Source organism: Drosophila ananassae, chromosome 2R (assembly GCF_017639315.1).
Source record: "Drosophila ananassae strain 14024-0371.13 chromosome 2R, ASM1763931v2, whole genome shotgun sequence".
Lineage (NCBI taxonomy): Eukaryota > Metazoa > Arthropoda > Insecta > Diptera > Drosophilidae > Drosophila > Drosophila ananassae.
This window is the reverse complement of record NC_057928.1, coordinates 8,598,692-8,615,983: the sequence shown is the minus strand read 5'-3', so window position 1 is coordinate 8,615,983 and position 17,292 is coordinate 8,598,692. Positions and strand designations below refer to the sequence as shown.

The following is a 17,292-nucleotide window of genomic DNA, read 5'->3' as shown; positions in this document are numbered from 1 at the left end:
ATAGCTTTTATAAACAGCAACTCCAAGAGAAAACCAAATAACAATCACATATTTTTTTAAACAATATTCAATATTCATATTGTCAAGCACCGCAACAGAAAGCAAAAGTGATTGAAAAGAAAACTATTATAATAAAATCACAAGAAATATTTTCATAATATTTTAAACAACAACTCAATCGAATGACGTGTTTTATTCAGATCTCTGAGAGAAGTAAAAGAAATAGAAATTCTGGGCCCGGCAAGCCAAAGTCGTATGTAAAATTCGATCCGCTTACATTTGATGGCCCCGTGACGAATGTAAAACCAGCCATGAAAATGCTGAAACCCATAAACGGAAAACGGAGAGTGGGCCATAAAAAGGTTTGGCTCTGGGCCCGGGGCTGGAAGCCAGGCCTATAGCCCGTTCGGTTTATGGTCAATTAGAAAGAGGCTCATTTGCATGCGTCTTAACATGGCCAAGTGCGAATGTCATTTGCTCGTCATCTGGCTTTTAGGGCTAGCCCTGTCCCTTGATGGCGACAACACATATCCTGCGACTTGGAAGTGCTTGTACAAGGATTTTCCAGTGGATGTTGAAAAGGTGAGCGATTAATAGAAGGTGCTCTTCAAAATCTTACAGTATCATTTTTTCAGATGAAGGGAGCCTGGTGGGTTTATGCTTGCAATCCGATGAGATCAAGGGAATGTTACTTCAAAGAACGTGAGATTTCAAGAAATTTGTATAAAGAATTTGACTAAAAATAATATTTTTCCACAGTAGATCTCTATTGGACCCGAATCACCATGACAGACTACATAAGCCATGCCGTGGAACTGCACTGTTCTATGCCTTGGATGCGACAACGCATGATGATCTATACCAGGGCGAAGGAACCCACCAACGAGACCCTGACAGCTATCCAGTCTTACCTGAGAACCGTTCTACTTACGTTCAGGAACTTTACCATCAGAAAAAAACCAAAAGACTGCGAAAAGGATCAGGTTAGGCAAATGCAGCGTTGGCATGTCCCCAAGTATATGTCCCAGGACTTCCATCCCCATTACATCAAGCCCCTGGTGGTGAACGAAAATATCTGACATCAGACCGTTTGTATCTTGCCGAATTCAGCAGCTTCTCTCTCTCTGTGGCAACTTTCTTTGGTTCAGAAATTTACATACGCCAAATTTGGTACAAATATGCGAATATCTTAAAACAAAGAATAAGTTTATGAGCAAGTCGAAGCTCAGATACTCTGACATTAGCAGGGGAGAGAAATTGTGATTCAAGGGAATGTACAGGCGACATAATAATTTATTCATTGGCAGTGAAAGGTCGGTCCCCAGGTGACCAATTAAAATGTTTAACCCCTTCGATCGTATCGCTCGTGTTTTATTGTGTTTTAATTAACCGAAAGGCTTTATCTGCTCACGCTGTCATCGCCAAATGGCCACTGAGCTCAATTAGTGAGCTGCTGACTTATTAGTCAGAGTATCTCCCTCTCCGGGTAGCAGCTGATTCCCCCCTGAAAAAAGACTCCAGTTTCGGCCAAAAAACAAAACCACGGTGAGCTCCAAGAAATTCTTTCATTCCGTTGTTTGTCATCGTCGGGTCAAGTTGCCACCGCATGCATATACTCCGATCTGATCTGTATTATTTCGGTTTAAAAAAGAGAAAACTTGTTTCGGTGGCGCAAAGATGTTGCTGGTGATTCCGGGGCTTTGTGGAATGAGGAAAAATGTATCGATCTCTCGTTGTCTCGAATGTGTTAAAATCAATTAGCATACTGTGGTTGCTGCTGGTGCTGCAGCTTCTGCCACTTTGTGGATCTTTTTTCAATGAATCGTCTGTTTTCGGCCCGGAGAAGCTGCAGGCCTTCAAAGTCTTCGACGACGAACAACCGGACCAGATCTCTGGTCGCAGTTTCATATGTGTTCCCTTGTTTCGGATCTTCAACCTGGAGCTGAGGCATCAAATTCGGCTGGCGCCGGATGAGTATGTGGCTGTCAGTGGCGATCATCCGGCTCTGGGCTCCTGGCATCTGGACAAGGCGGTGCCCCTCAAGGAGCAGGACAAAGATCGCACGAAATGGTATCTTCGGATCTGGATATGTGCCACCCAGCGTTTCTACTACCGGTACTTGATCTATTCCAGAAACGCTCAGGGAAAGCGTATCCTGCGCAGATGGGAGGGCCAGAAAGTGGCCAGGATGCTGCAGGCCTACGAGATGTATCGGTCTCCCGGGCTGGACATCTTTGGAGAAGCCTATCCCACTTCAGTGGGTGGAGGTTTTAGCCTGGAGAGAGGCTGGCTTCAGTACGAGTATGTCATCGAGTTGAAGTTCATCTGGCAGGATCACTTTTTAATATCCGGTCTATCCAGTAAAACGAAGTTCCGACTGATCCTAACGCCCCTGAATTTAATGGATGATACTCGAATAGAGGTTTCTAGATATTCGTACAACCACTCAGCGTTCCGTCCCCAGAGTAAACAAGGAGTTAGATACACCCAAGGATCTATTGTAGTTTTTCGAATATATCAACCTTTGGAAACCTACAATGCTTTCCGGCTCTCCATTTACCAAGGATCCAAGGACTTTAGGCTAAGTGTGGGAGAAGCCTACATGTTCCCCGAACAATTTAAAGGAAGTCGGGGCATTCTACAGATCCCCATTCTGGCCAGCCTGCAAACCATTTCCATTGGAGAGCTAACCCTGCCCTACTTGGTGGTGCACCCCATGCCCAAGGTAGAGGCTGGAAACCTAAGAGCGAGTTTCCATCAGTATTGGCCGGATAATTGGCCCACGTTGGATGTGGGCCACCGCGGCATGGGTGCCAGTTACTTCCAATCTTCAACTAGTCTCACAGAAAACACGATCGAGAGTTTCTTGGCAGTGGAGAAAGCCAAAGGCGATATGGTACAATTGGATGTTCAACTGACCAAGGACTATGTTCCAGTGATTTGGCACGGCTTCGGATTCTATACCTCCGGCAAGGACCAACAGATAAGAGATCGTTTTGATCTCAGGTATGTCTTGATAAGGGAGCTCAACTATTCAGAGCTGAAAGCCAGTAGGGTTTTCATACTGAAACGTTGGACGCTGCAGGAGTACACCCATCTTAATGTCAAAGATCCAAGTCAGAACGGAAAAATCTTCCCCAAACTCTCTGAGGTTTACGAGACTCTCCCAAAAACCTTGGGTCTCATAGTGGAAATTAAGTGGCCCCAACTAATGGCCTCTGGAGTACTGGAGTCCAGCCAGACCCTAAATAAAAACGTCTACGTGGACAAGATCATACAGACTACTATCCAGTATGGTTGTGGTCGTCCCCTGATCTTCGCCAGCTTCGATGCGGATGTATGTACCATGTTGCGCCTCAAACAACACGTTTTTCCCGTAATCCTGATGAGCATCGGCGATTCCCGTATCTGGGATCCTTATATGGATCTGAGAGCCCAAAGTTTCCAGGAGGCTGTAAACTTTGCTCAATCGGCAGAAATCTTGGGGTCTGCCATGCACATCGAGAACTTTCAAAGCAAACATCAGCTGGTGAACCTCGGATTGGATCTCCATCAGGCTGTATTTTTGTGGGGCAACCATTTGCAGGATGAGCAACTTTTGGAGGAGTTTCGGGTCTTGGATGTCACGGGCCTAATATACGATCACATGGATAAAGTGGGGCCCGCCAGTTGGAAGCGATCTGTCTTTTTCAGAGCCCCCCAGCTCTTGGAGTTATTTGGAGGTCAGTGCGTGGTTAGCGGGAATTCCACGAGTATTCCGGGTGCGAAGCCAGTTAAACCTACTATTTGGCCGAAGTTGAGATAGTTGGTAAGATGGTTACTAACTTTGTTAGTAAGTATTTTAAATATTAAATAAAAGATAAAATATCTCGAGGCATGTTGGTTAAGAGATAGGCACAAAAACTACAATAGAACCAGAACCATTTTGATTTTATATGTAAATCTTTAATTAATATTTAAATTTTCAAAAGTGTATTAAAGGTTCTTCAAAATTCCATGTTTTATTTTACATATTTCAAATTGTTAGAAAACCAAAAACATCTAATCTTTATGTTTTGATTGTAGAGTGTTAAACTCTAACCTCTAGATTAAAAAACTTCTTAAATAAATAATGTAAAAATTTCTTTAATTTAATGTAAAGTGTTAAAAGAATAAACCTAGATAAACAATTTTAATTTAGATGTACAACGACTGATCTCATAATAAAGAACGTGTAGTTTATGTAACATTGTATGCAATTATTTTATTTATACAGTTTTGGCGGCACAGGACATCAGGTAGTCGTACTTGGGCTCCTCCAGGGTCCACGCTCTCACACACACACATACCCCACAGACAATCAATCTGTCAATCAATCCGTCAATCAATCAATCCGAAATGGAGTGAACCCTCTACTGGGCAGAACAGTTGGCATCGGTGTAGATGACCATGTAGTCGTCGGTGACGCAGGCACTGCCCATGGGCATTGATTGGCAGATGCCCGGCACTTGGTTGACGATCTCCACGGAGCAGGATCGGTGTCCGTGGGAGGAAAGCTTGTGGAATCCATTAGTGCTGGCCGGATGCTTTAAGATGGTCTTGTGGTTGCCACTCCGGTGCTTTGAGGACGAGGGTGGTGGCGGTGGGGGCGCCGGTGGAGCATCAAAAAGCCAGGCCGGTGGCATCGAGTGCTGGCTGCTGGCAACCACCTCCTGCTCCACCTCCAATGGCAACTCCACGCCATCTACATCGTCGCCCAGTGGAATAGGGAATCCCCCCTTGGACTTGGCCTCATCTCCGGTGAGCACGAGGGCGTTGGCAATCAGCAGGGTGGTGGTGCAGTGGAGCAGCAAATGCAACAGTAAGGCCATTCTACTCAAAAACCGAGTCCAGCCAGAGAGGATCCTGCGTGTACTCCGTCCGGGCACTGGCCGTGCATGAATGTGGCTGGAAATGCAATCTCGGTTGACTTTTATAGCCCATCCGAAGGAGGACAGTCAATGACCCAGCCGGAATCGAAATTGAAAAGAAGCCACTCAAGGAGGAAGCATCCGGTATCGAGAGTCCAGAATCCGCAATCCCACCCACGCCAAACACAAAAGGACATTGTAATTAATTATAGTTGAGTATACGCCACGTAAGCCGCAATGACAAGGACGCCCTGTGGTGCTTCCTTTACAGAGAGCCGGAGAAAATTGGAAATCTATTTCCCCCATTCCGAAACGTTTTGCTTCCTCGATTCTATTTGGTTTCGTTTTGTGCTATGCCGCCTTCCTTTTGTATTTCCGGCAATTATTTTCGACGATGTGACAATATTGCCGCCAGTCGACGGACGTCGGTCGGTAGACGGCAGTCGGCAGGATCCACAGGATTCAAAGGAGGCGTTCGTTTTCCCTAACGACTTCATAAGCATCTTAAAACCAATTGAATTCAAATGCAGTTGCCCTGGGCCATGCTAAAGAGAAGGAAAGCCCAACGAACCGGGCAGACAAAATCAATGACAGCGTTTAGCGGAAGTGAAGCTGACGCCATTTTTAAAATGGCGCATACGTGTGCGACGTGTTTATGGCAGATTTTTCGGATAAATGACATGACAGCTATGTAGGATGCCTAGTCAACGCAATAACAAGCTGCCAGGATGGAAAATTTCTAGAAAAAAAAAGACTAGCGCAGGCTATGTGATTTTCTGTGATTTTCTCACAGTTACTCTTTAAATCAGAAATGTTCAGATTTCATAAAAATCATCGCGTAATTCCATTCATTAAGTATTAATCTCAGCTGTGATTACTCACTTAAAATGATAATGATTAAACGTTTTAAATTGAATCATAAATTCCCCTGGCATTTTCATTCGTTTAAAGTGTCCTTTTTCGCCATTCCAGTCACAGTTGAGATCATCTCTAATAGAAACATTCCTTGGAGGCAGGAGACGACACAGCTTAGGCGGCTGGCACGCAGGATGAATGGCTAAGGATAAGAAGCACTGACTAGACAATGGCAACAGGATTCGCTGAATCATTAAATTGTGTAGCATCGTATCCTCGAAGGACGAGAGCGGCACGTGAAATTAATTTAAATGCTTTGATTGTGGATGAATGACAGTTGTTGTCGACGGTTTGCCAGCTGCCTAGCTTGTTAGCAATTCAATTCGGTTAGAATAGAAGGTCCTGGCCCAATGTCTTCGTCCTGTCGAGTAGTTAATCAGCCTAACCCTACCGCGGTTCACCTCAATTTCCAACTGAAGGCGAGCTAATTAAACGCCTTTGCCGGCGCCGGTGTCTTTGCCCAACTAATTAGAGCAGCTGTCACAGATGAGGACGCCCGATGCCAGTATGCTGGCCTGCCTAAAAGGCTATGAGCCTGCCAGGCCAACCCAGTACAAATTATTCAATTAAATTGCTTCCCCCGACTGCCAGAAACAACAACAACTAGAAGCCGAACCGAGACAAACCGCAAAAGCCGAGGCATTCCCACAAAACCGCCGTGTCGATCCAAAGCCAAAGCAAAATCCTTAGACAAATCCAAAGTCAAAGCTAATGCAAATACGCATTTTGAAAAATAACCGCAGCAGCCAGAAAGCCAAATTGGAATTGACAAAGCCGAAGTTTTTTTTTGAGTGTTTGATGAGAGGATGTTAAAGGCAAACTATGTTTTTTAAATACCATTATAGCTGGCTACGAAGTAAAACCAAATAACAAAGCACATTTGAACACAATTTAATCTGCAAAAATCCAATTTCTCTGGTAATTTCATCAACATCCTCTTAACGATAAAATATTTCCAACAATTCAAACACATTGATGGATAAAATTACATGTGATTTGAGTTAAAAATGCAAAAGGAAATTGAATAGGAAATTGAATTTGTACAGCGTGTTATTGCATGTAAATCACAAGTTGATTGCAATTGCATGAGAAAAAAACATAAAATAAATAAACTTTGTACTAGGAAATAATGCATAAAAAAGGTAAACAAAAAATGGAAGCCTATTTAGACAGACATTTGCATTAAACAAAAAAGTGATGATAATTAATGTCATTTCAATAAGGATTGGAATAGTTTATTATTGTTTATATTGAATTAATTAGTGGACTTAAAAGCCGAGATAAGTAATTGATTTAAATGAGACAAAAAAATATAGATTTAAACTAGAGGTAAATCAAAGCATAAAATAACCTTTATTTTAAAGACTTCCTATTAATCCTGCTTTAATGACTTGGCCCGAGTTTATGGCTTAAACTTTGACTCTTTTTTGACTACAAAGTACACGAAAGCATGTGACAAAATTGGCAGAACATCCAGTAACTAGTAAGCTTCTTAAATTGCAAACAGCCATTTGTCCAACTGTGACTTAATGCAGCAATAGAAAAGGGCTCTGGGCCTTTATGGTTTTTTCGAGAGGGTTCTTGGCACTGGTCCCTGGCGTCTGGTGTTGGCTCAATTTAATCTTTGACGCCCCAAAATGATGGAGCACGGACAACTTTTTCGGCGCCGGCAACGTTTTAATTTGCATTAAAACGCGACGCGACCGGAGTTGCCAAAACTCGCGGACGAGCAACTATTAAACTAAACTTACAACACGGTTTTGGGTTATAAGTTTTTCGTTCTCGCGCTTCGTGAGCTTGCATACAAATGGGTCTCGAAATCGACAGGAGCAGCCCCAAGGATTTTGCCAACGTCCCAACCATCTCAACCACGCCGTGCTTGTCCAATCCAACCTTAAGGCTTTAATAATGCCCGCTTTTGGCCACAAATCAAAGTGGAGTCCTGGGAGGACCAAGGAGCCTAAGGGCCCAACAAGTTGTCGGCTTAGCTTGTGGGCCGTTTCTGCTTCCCAGCGGGAATCATAAATTGCTGGATGGGGCTTAGACGGCATGAAGTATGGCCGATCGGTTGAATGATTTATGCTAATACCGATTCGGTGGAGGGACAACTTTGATGCCTGAAAGCCTGCATCAGAAGTTGCAGCAACTTGAGGTAATTTCCTGCACAGGAAATAACGAGTGCATGCTCTTTATTTGGCATTACTTTAAAGATATGATTTTAGTTTTTCGTTTAGTTACTGTTTATCCTAAAACTTTAATTTAAGAGGCATCAGACTGTTTTCTCATCTGTGTAGCTTTCCAACTATCCTTCAGACCGTTGACTGCTGTTATTTCAACGGGGAGATGCACTTGCAAAAAGCTTTTAATTTGTGCGAGTTTCGCCCAAAGCGTAAGCCGAGGGCAGGGGCCAACTGCCACATGCCACACAGCACACACTAGTACGCCACATGCTGCACGGACATGCCGGCGGTTCTGGCCACTTGTGTCCATGTTCAATGTGGATTGCCATGCCACAAGACTATTTAAAAATTAATACAACTGAAATCCACCATTTTCGCGCCAGTTAAGCAAAAGTGAGTGAGACTGTGGAGTGTGAGGGTAGATAGGGTGTCGGAAAATGGAAAATGGGAATGAAAAACTGAAGCCATTGCATTGCCATAAGCTCGAGTCCCTCTCTATATCCCTTTGCAGTTTACAGCTTGTGGGCCGCTTCTCTGATCAAAGGCAGCCAGAAATAAAAGAAAACGAAGAATAAAACTTTTTAATACTTTTGGCCAAAAACGAAGAGTGCACGCCGAAAGCCGGGCGCCATAAACTTGGCCTTATTCCAGACGCGACTGCGATGATGAGGATGAAGTTGTCTGCCTGCACTTGAAGAAAATGTATGCGCATTTTCCAATGATAATGTTAAGGGCTAACGTTTCCCTTAGGGATAATTTTAGTGGTTTGTAATATTCTCTTTTTCTGGTCGAGAATACTCATTTTTTCGAGTGCTCTCCGCAGAAAAGTAAAACGAATTTGTATGCACCGACCGCTAAAACGATTTCAGGCTCCAAATTTAGCATAATACGTAAAGGACCGCTACCAGACCGGAATACTAGTGTCGTGGGCTCGGGTTCAGCTACTTGATTGCATCAATGTTGCCTACCATTAAGTGCTTCACACTTTCCCTTGTTAAACACCAAATTGAGTTGTAGCCATGAAAATTTTATTCGGAGTCCATAAAACCGAGCAGACAGGTGGATGCCGGGCAGTAAAATGGACAAGCACCGGACATCAAACTAAGTGACTGAACGAGCCAAAGGAATCAAGGAGTTCTCTGAAACTTTAGTGTCTAACTACATTATCTAGCCTATCTTTATCTCAGGTTTCTTAGAAATTAAAAAAAAATTGCTTCCGTTTCTGTTTTTGGATTGGAAAAATGTGTAAGCTTGGCTAGTACTTGGCACATCCAGAAATATTTTATCTTTCTGATCTTAGTACTTCAAATGGCGTAATTTTCAACTTAAACCATAACATAAAAAATTAATCATAACCGATTTTTCAACTTTTTCAGTTTCTAAAATAAAAAATGTGCATAACTCGGCTAACACTTGGCAGATCCAGAACTGTTATATATTCCCGAGTATAGAACTTCTAGTAGCATCATTTTTGATCAAGACCTCGCAAACTAAAATTTGACCTAATTTTCGAAATTTTTCTAGGGGGTACCATCATGATTTCGGCCAAAAAATGGGTCCAATTTTTTTGTTTGGTTTTTCCAATCTTTTGATGCAGATTGGAGAGGAAAATTTTTATGACTCATGAATGGTATTCAGTTTTTCGATCGGATGTGAATTAGTAAAGATATTAAAAAAAGCTATATCGAAAGCTTCGATTTTGGGCCTAGAAAAATTCTAAAAGGTTGTTGCAATTATCCCTATTTATATTTAGGAAATGTATCTCGTTCAATCGGCTTTAAAAACTTGAATATCTGTCAGATCTGTAGTAAAGACCAGGAGAAGCAATAAAGTGGTGGGAATTGCAAGGCTAAGGATTGTGAATTGATGTCTGGTGGAACCCTTTGGTAACCCGAAGGCACATGTGGCATATCCAATTCCTGGAAAAACCGCAAACGAAAATGCGTCCTTAAAGTCTCGACCTCGACTTTAAGGAGCTTAAATTTTTGGTTGCCAAATTGAATTTTTTGGCTTGGCTTGTACAGCAAAAATGGTAATTTTTTGACATCCTAAACAAGCAACAAAATGGTTTGCCTAAAATTGGGTTGGGCTAAATAGTTTAAAAGGTAGGACTATGACCTTCATATCAAAATTTAATGAAATATTACCCAAGGAGAAAAAAATTTAACAATAGAATTCCTCGCATTACAAATATGTAGTTTTAATTATTTTTCTTCAATTTGTTGTGAAATCCGTTCAGTAGACACATTTACCGCCAATTAATTCAGCTCATTTGTTTGCCTTTCATCGAGTGGCATAAATTAAAATTAATTTGCATATATGTCAAGCGATTTACAATCAGCTTAATTTTACAGCAACTACCTTTAATTGGAGGTTGGGGGAGTCGTGATAAGTCAGGCCCTGACCATGAGTGAATAATGGACCACAATTGAAATGCGCAACTGGACAAAGTAATTCATAAATATTTGTTTTCATTTCGTATTTTTTGTTTCCGTTTATTCCGTTTTTTTTTATTTCACGGATTGCATTTGCTGTGCAATCAATTTGTGCAGCACGTGACTTCTGGACTTGCAACGATGCTCTTGTGGCAGCTGCATGTGGCAGGCCATAGATATTGCCAATTGAACTTCAAGCCTCTTAAACCCGATGGAGGGATTTATTTTTTAATGATTTCTCGGCATGCCACTCGGCCCACAACCATCCACTGCGTGTTCATTTCCTGCTGGCTGGCAAAGAAGTTTATACTCGGTTTATTTTTTAATTTGTGTGCTGGTCAAAAGTTTTTCAATTTAAAATTTCTCAAACATTTGCCGACTTAGTCCCTGATATTTAATATACAAAATGCTCGGCACACCTGTTCCCAGATCCCACCGATGCGGGTAAAAAGGCAACACAAAAAAATGAAAAAAGGCAAGGCGACGGGCATTCAATAATTAAGTTGACGGCAGGCATAAAACTTTATTCCTTCTTGGTTCTTGGGGGCCTCAACTTTGTAAATTTGTGGGTTTTAATAATTTGAAACCTGATACTGCAGAATAGGGAGAATGGCTCCTGGCCAGCTCCCACGTTGGGGAAGCTGGAAAACATTATTCATTTTACTGGCTGCCTGGCCAGCCCAGCATGTTTTTCTATTTGCTTAACACTTGAACTTTTTCGTGTGCTACCTCAACTTTGCTCTTGAAAGTTACTCATTTTTTGTTGCCGCCATGAGTAGTTGTAAGTTCACTTCGAGGGGGCGGTAAGTTGTATCTGCTCCCCATTTGATAGATGGATCAGCCATGGGTTTTTATTCGCCAGCTTCATGGCAGCTCCTCATGTTGTAAGTAGATGTTAAGTGCCTGCTGGTTTTAGAATTTTTCCTTTAAAAGAATATGGATTTAAATACAGTTTTATGTTCCTGAACATTCTGTCTCTTAAATAGCAACTCTGAAGGGTTTAACCTTTAATTACTCAATGCAGATCTTGCCCCACTTTGAGCTTGCCGCCCTTTGCCCTTGCCTGTGTTTGCGAACATAATGATAACGACATTTATGTCCGCACACTTGTTGGCATTTGTCCTTGCCGTGACCGTCGAGCTCTGGACCCTCGATGGCTTGGAACGCCCTCTAATCCATTCTCGATACACAGATACTTGTAGAGATCTATCTATGTAAGAATATATATTGCTGTCTTTTTGCCATGTGTATATCTTAATATTTATTTTTCTACATGTTTGCTTGCACACACGCGACATGAAATACAAGAGGCAGGCACACACATACACACCTACGCCCACATACCCACACACACACCCTATTGAAACAATTGAAACGTGACACGCATTGGCAAATGGCCGGGGGACAACGCTGCGTATGAGTGATTTTATGTTGCCTCGCTTTCACTTAAAGCTTATGGTGCATGTTTCAACTTTGAACCCGGCACTTAATTTTTTATTAAACACAATAATCTCATGTCAGTAGAGAAAAAAAAATATATAGAAGAGGAAAGTAGCAAAAAATATAACCCCGAAAAATAAGCAAAGCTGAAACTGAAAGAACCATGTCAACGAACTTGATTGACGAGGGTGATTTAATAAATGAAACGAGCAGCATGGAAAAGCGAACGGAAAAGTAATACCATAACGAAATATTCAACTTTTTACTGGACTCTATCCGTCCCTCGGGGCATGAAGAACGTCGCCAATCTATGCAACCTCTTGGACGTGGTGCCACAAAAAAATGCGGCAGAGCGGAGCGATGATGGGCAGCGTCAACGCCAGCGAAAACAATCAACGAGATTCTGCCAGAAGTGAGGGCGAAGGACCTGCCCATAAAGAGTCAGTGCCCTGTGGTCCACGCAATCCTTGCAACAAAAAACAAGCCAAAACAAAAAAAGCCAACAGAACAAATTGCCAGCTAAAGTGAGACAAGGCCAGCAGCAATGCACCATGAAAATTCTCGTTGAAGTCAAAACAAATGCAAAATAGAAAAAATGGGAGGCAATAGGAAAATACAAAGGAATGTTAGCTTCTGTTCAAGTGGATATTTTTATACTCTTACCTTAGGTTACATGATTATACTATCTAAGAGGATCTATCCAATAGACTCCTCAATATTTATATTATTATAAATAACAACAAATATAGGATTATATGCATTTATTTTAGAAGACAAAAAAAGTATTTTATTGACGTCTTGATTAATAAGGAATTTTAGGAATATCTTGGTAAAAAAGATATAAGAAAAAACCTTACAAAATTCTAGGGAAATAGAAAGGTAAAAATAATTAAAATTCACGAGCACATCCACAGTCAATATCATGGCTAACTAACATCAAGCCGTGGTTAAAAACAAACTACATATGTATGAATTCATTTATTTGAAAAGTTTTTGTTACCAAATCGAAACCAGATTTTTCTTCCCAAAGCCTTCTCTTTCTAGTCAAGAAAAATCACTCCAATAGCCTTCCTCAACAAAATAAAAACGGACTTTTTACCAAATTGAATTTGACTTGTTTGTTACTTTTTGTTTAGCACTTTTGATTTGGGTATTTGGCACTAAAAGACGGGTCGGCGGACAACCATAAAGGGTTAATGTAATCAAATAGAAAAGATTTATGTTCCAAAATATGTTCCAAGGAATATGCTACTCGTATTTACAACGTGATATGGGTCAGCCTGATATGTATTTAAATATCTTTACTCCTTGGGGTGTCATTAGAAGTCACTTGACTCCCGATAAAGCCGCTGAGATTTTAAAAAGTCAAGAAAAGTTAAAGATATTGGTTTCATGCATATTTAATTTTTGTTTGTTCTTCAAATCACCTGTTACCTGTTACCCTTTAGTATACCTGAAACCAATTAAAATTTGATAGGCTCCTGGCAGTTGGCCGTGCCCCAAAGCCTATTGCCATATAAAATTTTAATTGAACTCGAGCGGGACTTGATTAATTGACAAATGAAGAACGTTTTAATGGCAGCCACAGGTGCGGCAAACCCTTTCCAAGTCACATGCCCCTGCCTCTGGCTTTTATACTCCCCTGGTTTCTTATTTTATGGAACCTTTCTCAAATTAGCAGCTCGTTCTGGGAGCAGGTTAAGAGCATTAAAAACACTTTCACTTTCATGTTATGCCTGAGTAATGCCCATAAATAAGCCAAAGGGTCGAGAGTTGGCTGGCTGGCTGACTGGCTGGTTGGCAGAGCAGGTGCATAAATTTTGAGCCGCCAGATCCTTTTTACAAACAGCTGTCCATATCCTTGAAGGTCTGAAATTCTTCGACCGAATTTTGCCAGCAATGCCCCCCTTCCTCGGACTTTTAGCTTAAATAAGCGAACTCCAAAGCCGGAATTCGTTTCGAATGCTTTGCAAACATTGAACCGAACTATGGATTCAATGAATTTATTCATTAGTTCGCTTTGATATGCACTTCACTGACCCTCGACCACGCCCACTACACACTACGCTACACTAGGCAAACAAAGTTAAATGCCATTTTATCAAGAGAACCAAGCATGTGCGTTCCCTATACTCCCAATGACCTCCCCACGGACTTAAACCTCTTGCATTTTTCCGCATATGCTCGTATACTGAGAGAAATTGAGATACTTTAATATAAGAAAGCGTAACTCAACTTGTAAGATACATGACACTTGTGATATTTATTTTTTCCAGTGCCTTCGAACAACCGGAAACACGTGTGTGTGGGTGTGTGCGTTTGTGTGTGCTCCTGGGAGGCTAAAGCACACATGAGTTGGAAACTTAAAGGCTTAGAGAGGTGTGCCAAACACACACATGCCCGCACATATCCTCCGGCTAATGCGATTTATTTTTATGGCCAATTTGCTTGATTAGGTTTCGATTTTCATGCGCCCATTGCACTCACCCTTCCTGCCCCTGACCAGACTCACATATTTCTCACTTTTTTCACTTTTTCATTAGTGGGGTTCATTAAAGTTGGGGTAACAAAGTTTATTGAAAACTAGTGGTCGGTTGGAGTTGCAAATGACTGCTAAAATGGTTCAACTTTCTGCAGTTTTTTCTCATTATACCCTTGCAGAGGGTATTATAATTTTGGTCAAAAGTGTGCAACGCAGTGAAGGAGACATCTCCGACCCTATAAAGTAAATATATTCTTGATCAGGATCACCTCCTGAGTCGATATGAGCATGTCCGTCTGTCCGTCTGTCCGTCTGTCCGTTTCTACGCAAACTAGTCTCTCAGTTTTAAAGCTATCGAGTTGAAACTTTGCACACACCCTTCTTTCCTTTGCAGGCAGTATATAAGTCGGAACGGCCGGGATCGGTCGACTATATCCTATAGCTGCCATATAACTGATTGATCGGAAATGCCATAACTTTGGTGTTTTTTAAGTTAGAGGGTTGGGACTTTCCACACATGTTATATTTGACCAAAATATCTTGTGTGCAAAATTTCATAAGGATCGGCCGACTATATCCTATAGCTGTCATAGAACGATCGAAATTGGCATAACTTTGGTGTTTTTTAAGTTAGAAAGATGGGATTTGGTACAGATTATTCTTTTGGCAAAATAATTCGATATGCCAAATTTCATAAGGATCGGCTGACTATATACGATCCGCTATATATCTAATAATATAAGATGCGTGGCGCCACCTAGCGGACTGCGACTGAACTGCAAGGGTATATCAACTTCGGCTCCGCCCGAAGTAAGCTTTCCTTTCTTGTTAATATTTACTGTTAAAACTTGTTAAATAATGCGTGAAAAATAGTTGGTGTTTGTCTGGGAAAAATTTCATAAAAATCATAGCTCTACGGGGACTCTTGTTTCATTTTATTATTTCTAATCCAATTCCTATTTTTATTGTCCATCTATTTCATTAATATATTGTAAATATTTCATTTGATCCCCGACAAATTCTACAACAAAGAAAGTGTTGAGCGGCAATGCGGTACGAATAAAAAATATATGTAAACGAAAAAAAATCCTACAATGGAGGAGAAAGGAGAACGGAAATACCGCATGCCATGATGACATGTATCATTTTATGTGCTATAAAAATATGCTCCATGCTTTTATGGTTCATCCAGAGGGCACAGTGGCAAGAGGGTGCCGGGGATGCGGGCCTGGTTCTTCCAGTTCAGCCAACAAGGCAACTAAAATATGCCACAGCATCGTCATCTGTCCCCAGATGTGTGGGTGATAGCATCATGTGCTCATCATCTGCATGTGCATAAAAAAAATCCCTATCCCCCGAGCACCTTTTCAGCACCCATCCACCCCAAAAAAAAGAGGGGGTAAAAAAATGGTTGTCAGCATTTTTTTCTTTTATACAATTTTCATTCACGTTTTACGATTATACCTCCTCTATGCATAAAGAGTTTTGTGGGTGTCTGCGGAGAATGTTGCAAAAATTCAGTCTACATTACGCATACGCCCTGGGTTACACACCTGGTCTACAGAACTGCAACTGACTGGCTTTAATTAATAAAGGAGAGGTCCGGGCTGGGAGCTCGGTGGATACATCCCCACTAGAACTGAACCCTCAAATAGAAAAATATTTGCCGGAAAAGGGATGAAGAGATAGGTGGAAGGAGGTTCCAAGAAGAGGGCAAAAAGTAATCACGATAAAGGCATCGGAAACGTGACTAAATCAGATTTGCCAATAAGACACGAAGCCAAGAAAAGATGGAGCGCGTGGCCAGCAAAGATGAAGATACAAAATACATTGCCGGCCATCATCCTTCCATGGCATTGAACTGTGAAATGACTTCATTAGTGAAAATATTGTATGTCGCACCGGGCCTCTATCCCTGTCTTCTTCTCTGATCACCATCTTAGCCATCTTGCCACGTTTTTGCTTCCAGTCATGATTTATTGCTTATGCCAAGGATATACCCCCACACACACACATGAGCCTGTCCTTTATGCCAGTGGGATGGGGAAGGGGGTAAGAAATTTTATGGAAATTTAAAAGGGCCGCCAGCGAAAAAGGCAAAAAGTTACCCACATATATATAAAACATAAAGCGCAAATTAATTGAGGCAAAGTCGAGCGGCAGCATCAGCATTGGAAAATTGTTGCTTTCCTCTTTCGGTGGAAATCTGTGCCTGCCTTTGCCGGTTTCTTGGCATTATGTCGGCTGCTTGGTTAACTGGATGGCTGGGCAAAGGGTCGGAAAAGCGGTCGGATGTGTCCTGGCCACATATCAACTTGAAAGAACAAATGTAAGCCTTATTTCTGTAATTGTGCAAATAATGTAAGTCTAAGGGGTATTTTATAGTGGATTTAAAAACAATTAGCCTTGTGAGTTATCGTTAAAGGAATTTGTGCTTAAAGTAAGGCACTTTTAAAACCATACACATTTTATTTAAAACCAATGAGACACTCCCCTCTACTTTCTCCTGACAACCACTCAGCGGCTTTTCATAATCTTTTTTACGCTACGCAGCAGCAGTCTTGTGTTCCTTCCCAGGAAATCTGCTTAAAATGCGCATTGCGTGAAAGTCGAAGTGACAGGACCCACCCAGGACCCAGTATCCAGAACCCACTGGCCTAGTGAGCAGCCAAACAATTCGGAACACAATCTGGCGCCTTCAGCCTCATTGGTATGTGGAAAAGCGCCACATGCGACGGATTTGGGAGCGGAAATCACTGGAAATGGCTGCAGCAGTTGCTACCTGACAGTGAAGGCATTGTGGCGCTACACAATGCATATGCTACAAACAAAAAAATAGATTTCTTTAACAAGAACTAAGCCATTCCACAAAAGGCAGAGTATACAAACAAAGAGTGCGTGTAAAAATAGATGCCTCTAGGCGACTTATCAGTCAATGAATTTAAAAAATG

General features: G+C 41.6%; 3 protein-coding genes across 4 annotated transcripts; 2 read left to right on the top strand and 1 right to left on the bottom strand.

The window, feature by feature from the left end:
- The first annotated feature begins 286 nt into the window (after window positions 1–286).
- Window positions 287–1,360, top strand: LOC6493659. Of its 2 annotated transcripts, none has more exons than XM_014909002.3 (3): window positions 287–582; window positions 636–702; window positions 763–1,360. In XM_014909002.3, the coding sequence occupies exons 1-3, from the start codon at window positions 442–444 to the stop codon at window positions 1,077–1,079; spliced, it is 525 nt and encodes a 174-aa protein (XP_014764488.1). In that variant the 5' UTR covers window positions 287–441; the 3' UTR covers window positions 1,080–1,360. The 2 variants fall into 2 exon arrangements, with proteins under 2 accessions (XP_014764488.1, XP_001958174.2); XM_001958138.4 differs by having other exon boundaries at window positions 760–1,360.
- Window positions 1,361–1,496: 136 nt separating this feature from the next.
- On the top strand, window positions 1,497–4,085 carry LOC6493660 (glycerophosphocholine phosphodiesterase GPCPD1). Its single transcript, XM_001958139.3, has one exon. It carries the CDS (start codon window positions 1,718–1,720, stop codon window positions 3,803–3,805), a length of 2,088 nt encoding a protein of 695 aa, XP_001958175.1. The 5' UTR covers window positions 1,497–1,717; the 3' UTR covers window positions 3,806–4,085.
- A 138-nt stretch (window positions 4,086–4,223) lies between these two features.
- Window positions 4,224–4,943, bottom strand: LOC6506297. Its single transcript, XM_001958140.4, has one exon. The coding sequence runs from the start codon at window positions 4,848–4,850 to the stop codon at window positions 4,392–4,394; it is 459 nt and encodes a 152-aa protein (XP_001958176.1). The 5' UTR covers window positions 4,851–4,943; the 3' UTR covers window positions 4,224–4,391.
- Between the last annotated feature and the right edge of the window lie 12,349 nt (window positions 4,944–17,292).

Bases quoted from the DNA above. Each gene is read 5' to 3' on its own strand.
- LOC6506297 (XM_001958140.4), bottom strand. From the start codon at position 4,850: ATGGCCTTACTGTTGCATTTGCTGCTCCACTGCACCACCACCCTGCTG.
- LOC6493660 (XM_001958139.3), top strand. From the start codon at position 1,718: ATGTATCGATCTCTCGTTGTCTCGAATGTGTTAAAATCAATTAGCATA.
- LOC6493659 (XM_001958138.4), top strand. From the start codon at position 442: ATGCGTCTTAACATGGCCAAGTGCGAATGTCATTTGCTCGTCATCTGG. The intron at 583-635 runs GTGAGCGATTAA...TCATTTTTTCAG, and splicing joins TTCCAGTGGATGTTGAAAAG to ATGAAGGGAGCCTGGTGGGT. The intron at 703-759 runs GTGAGATTTCAA...ATTTTTCCACAG, and splicing joins GGAATGTTACTTCAAAGAAC to TAGATCTCTATTGGACCCGA.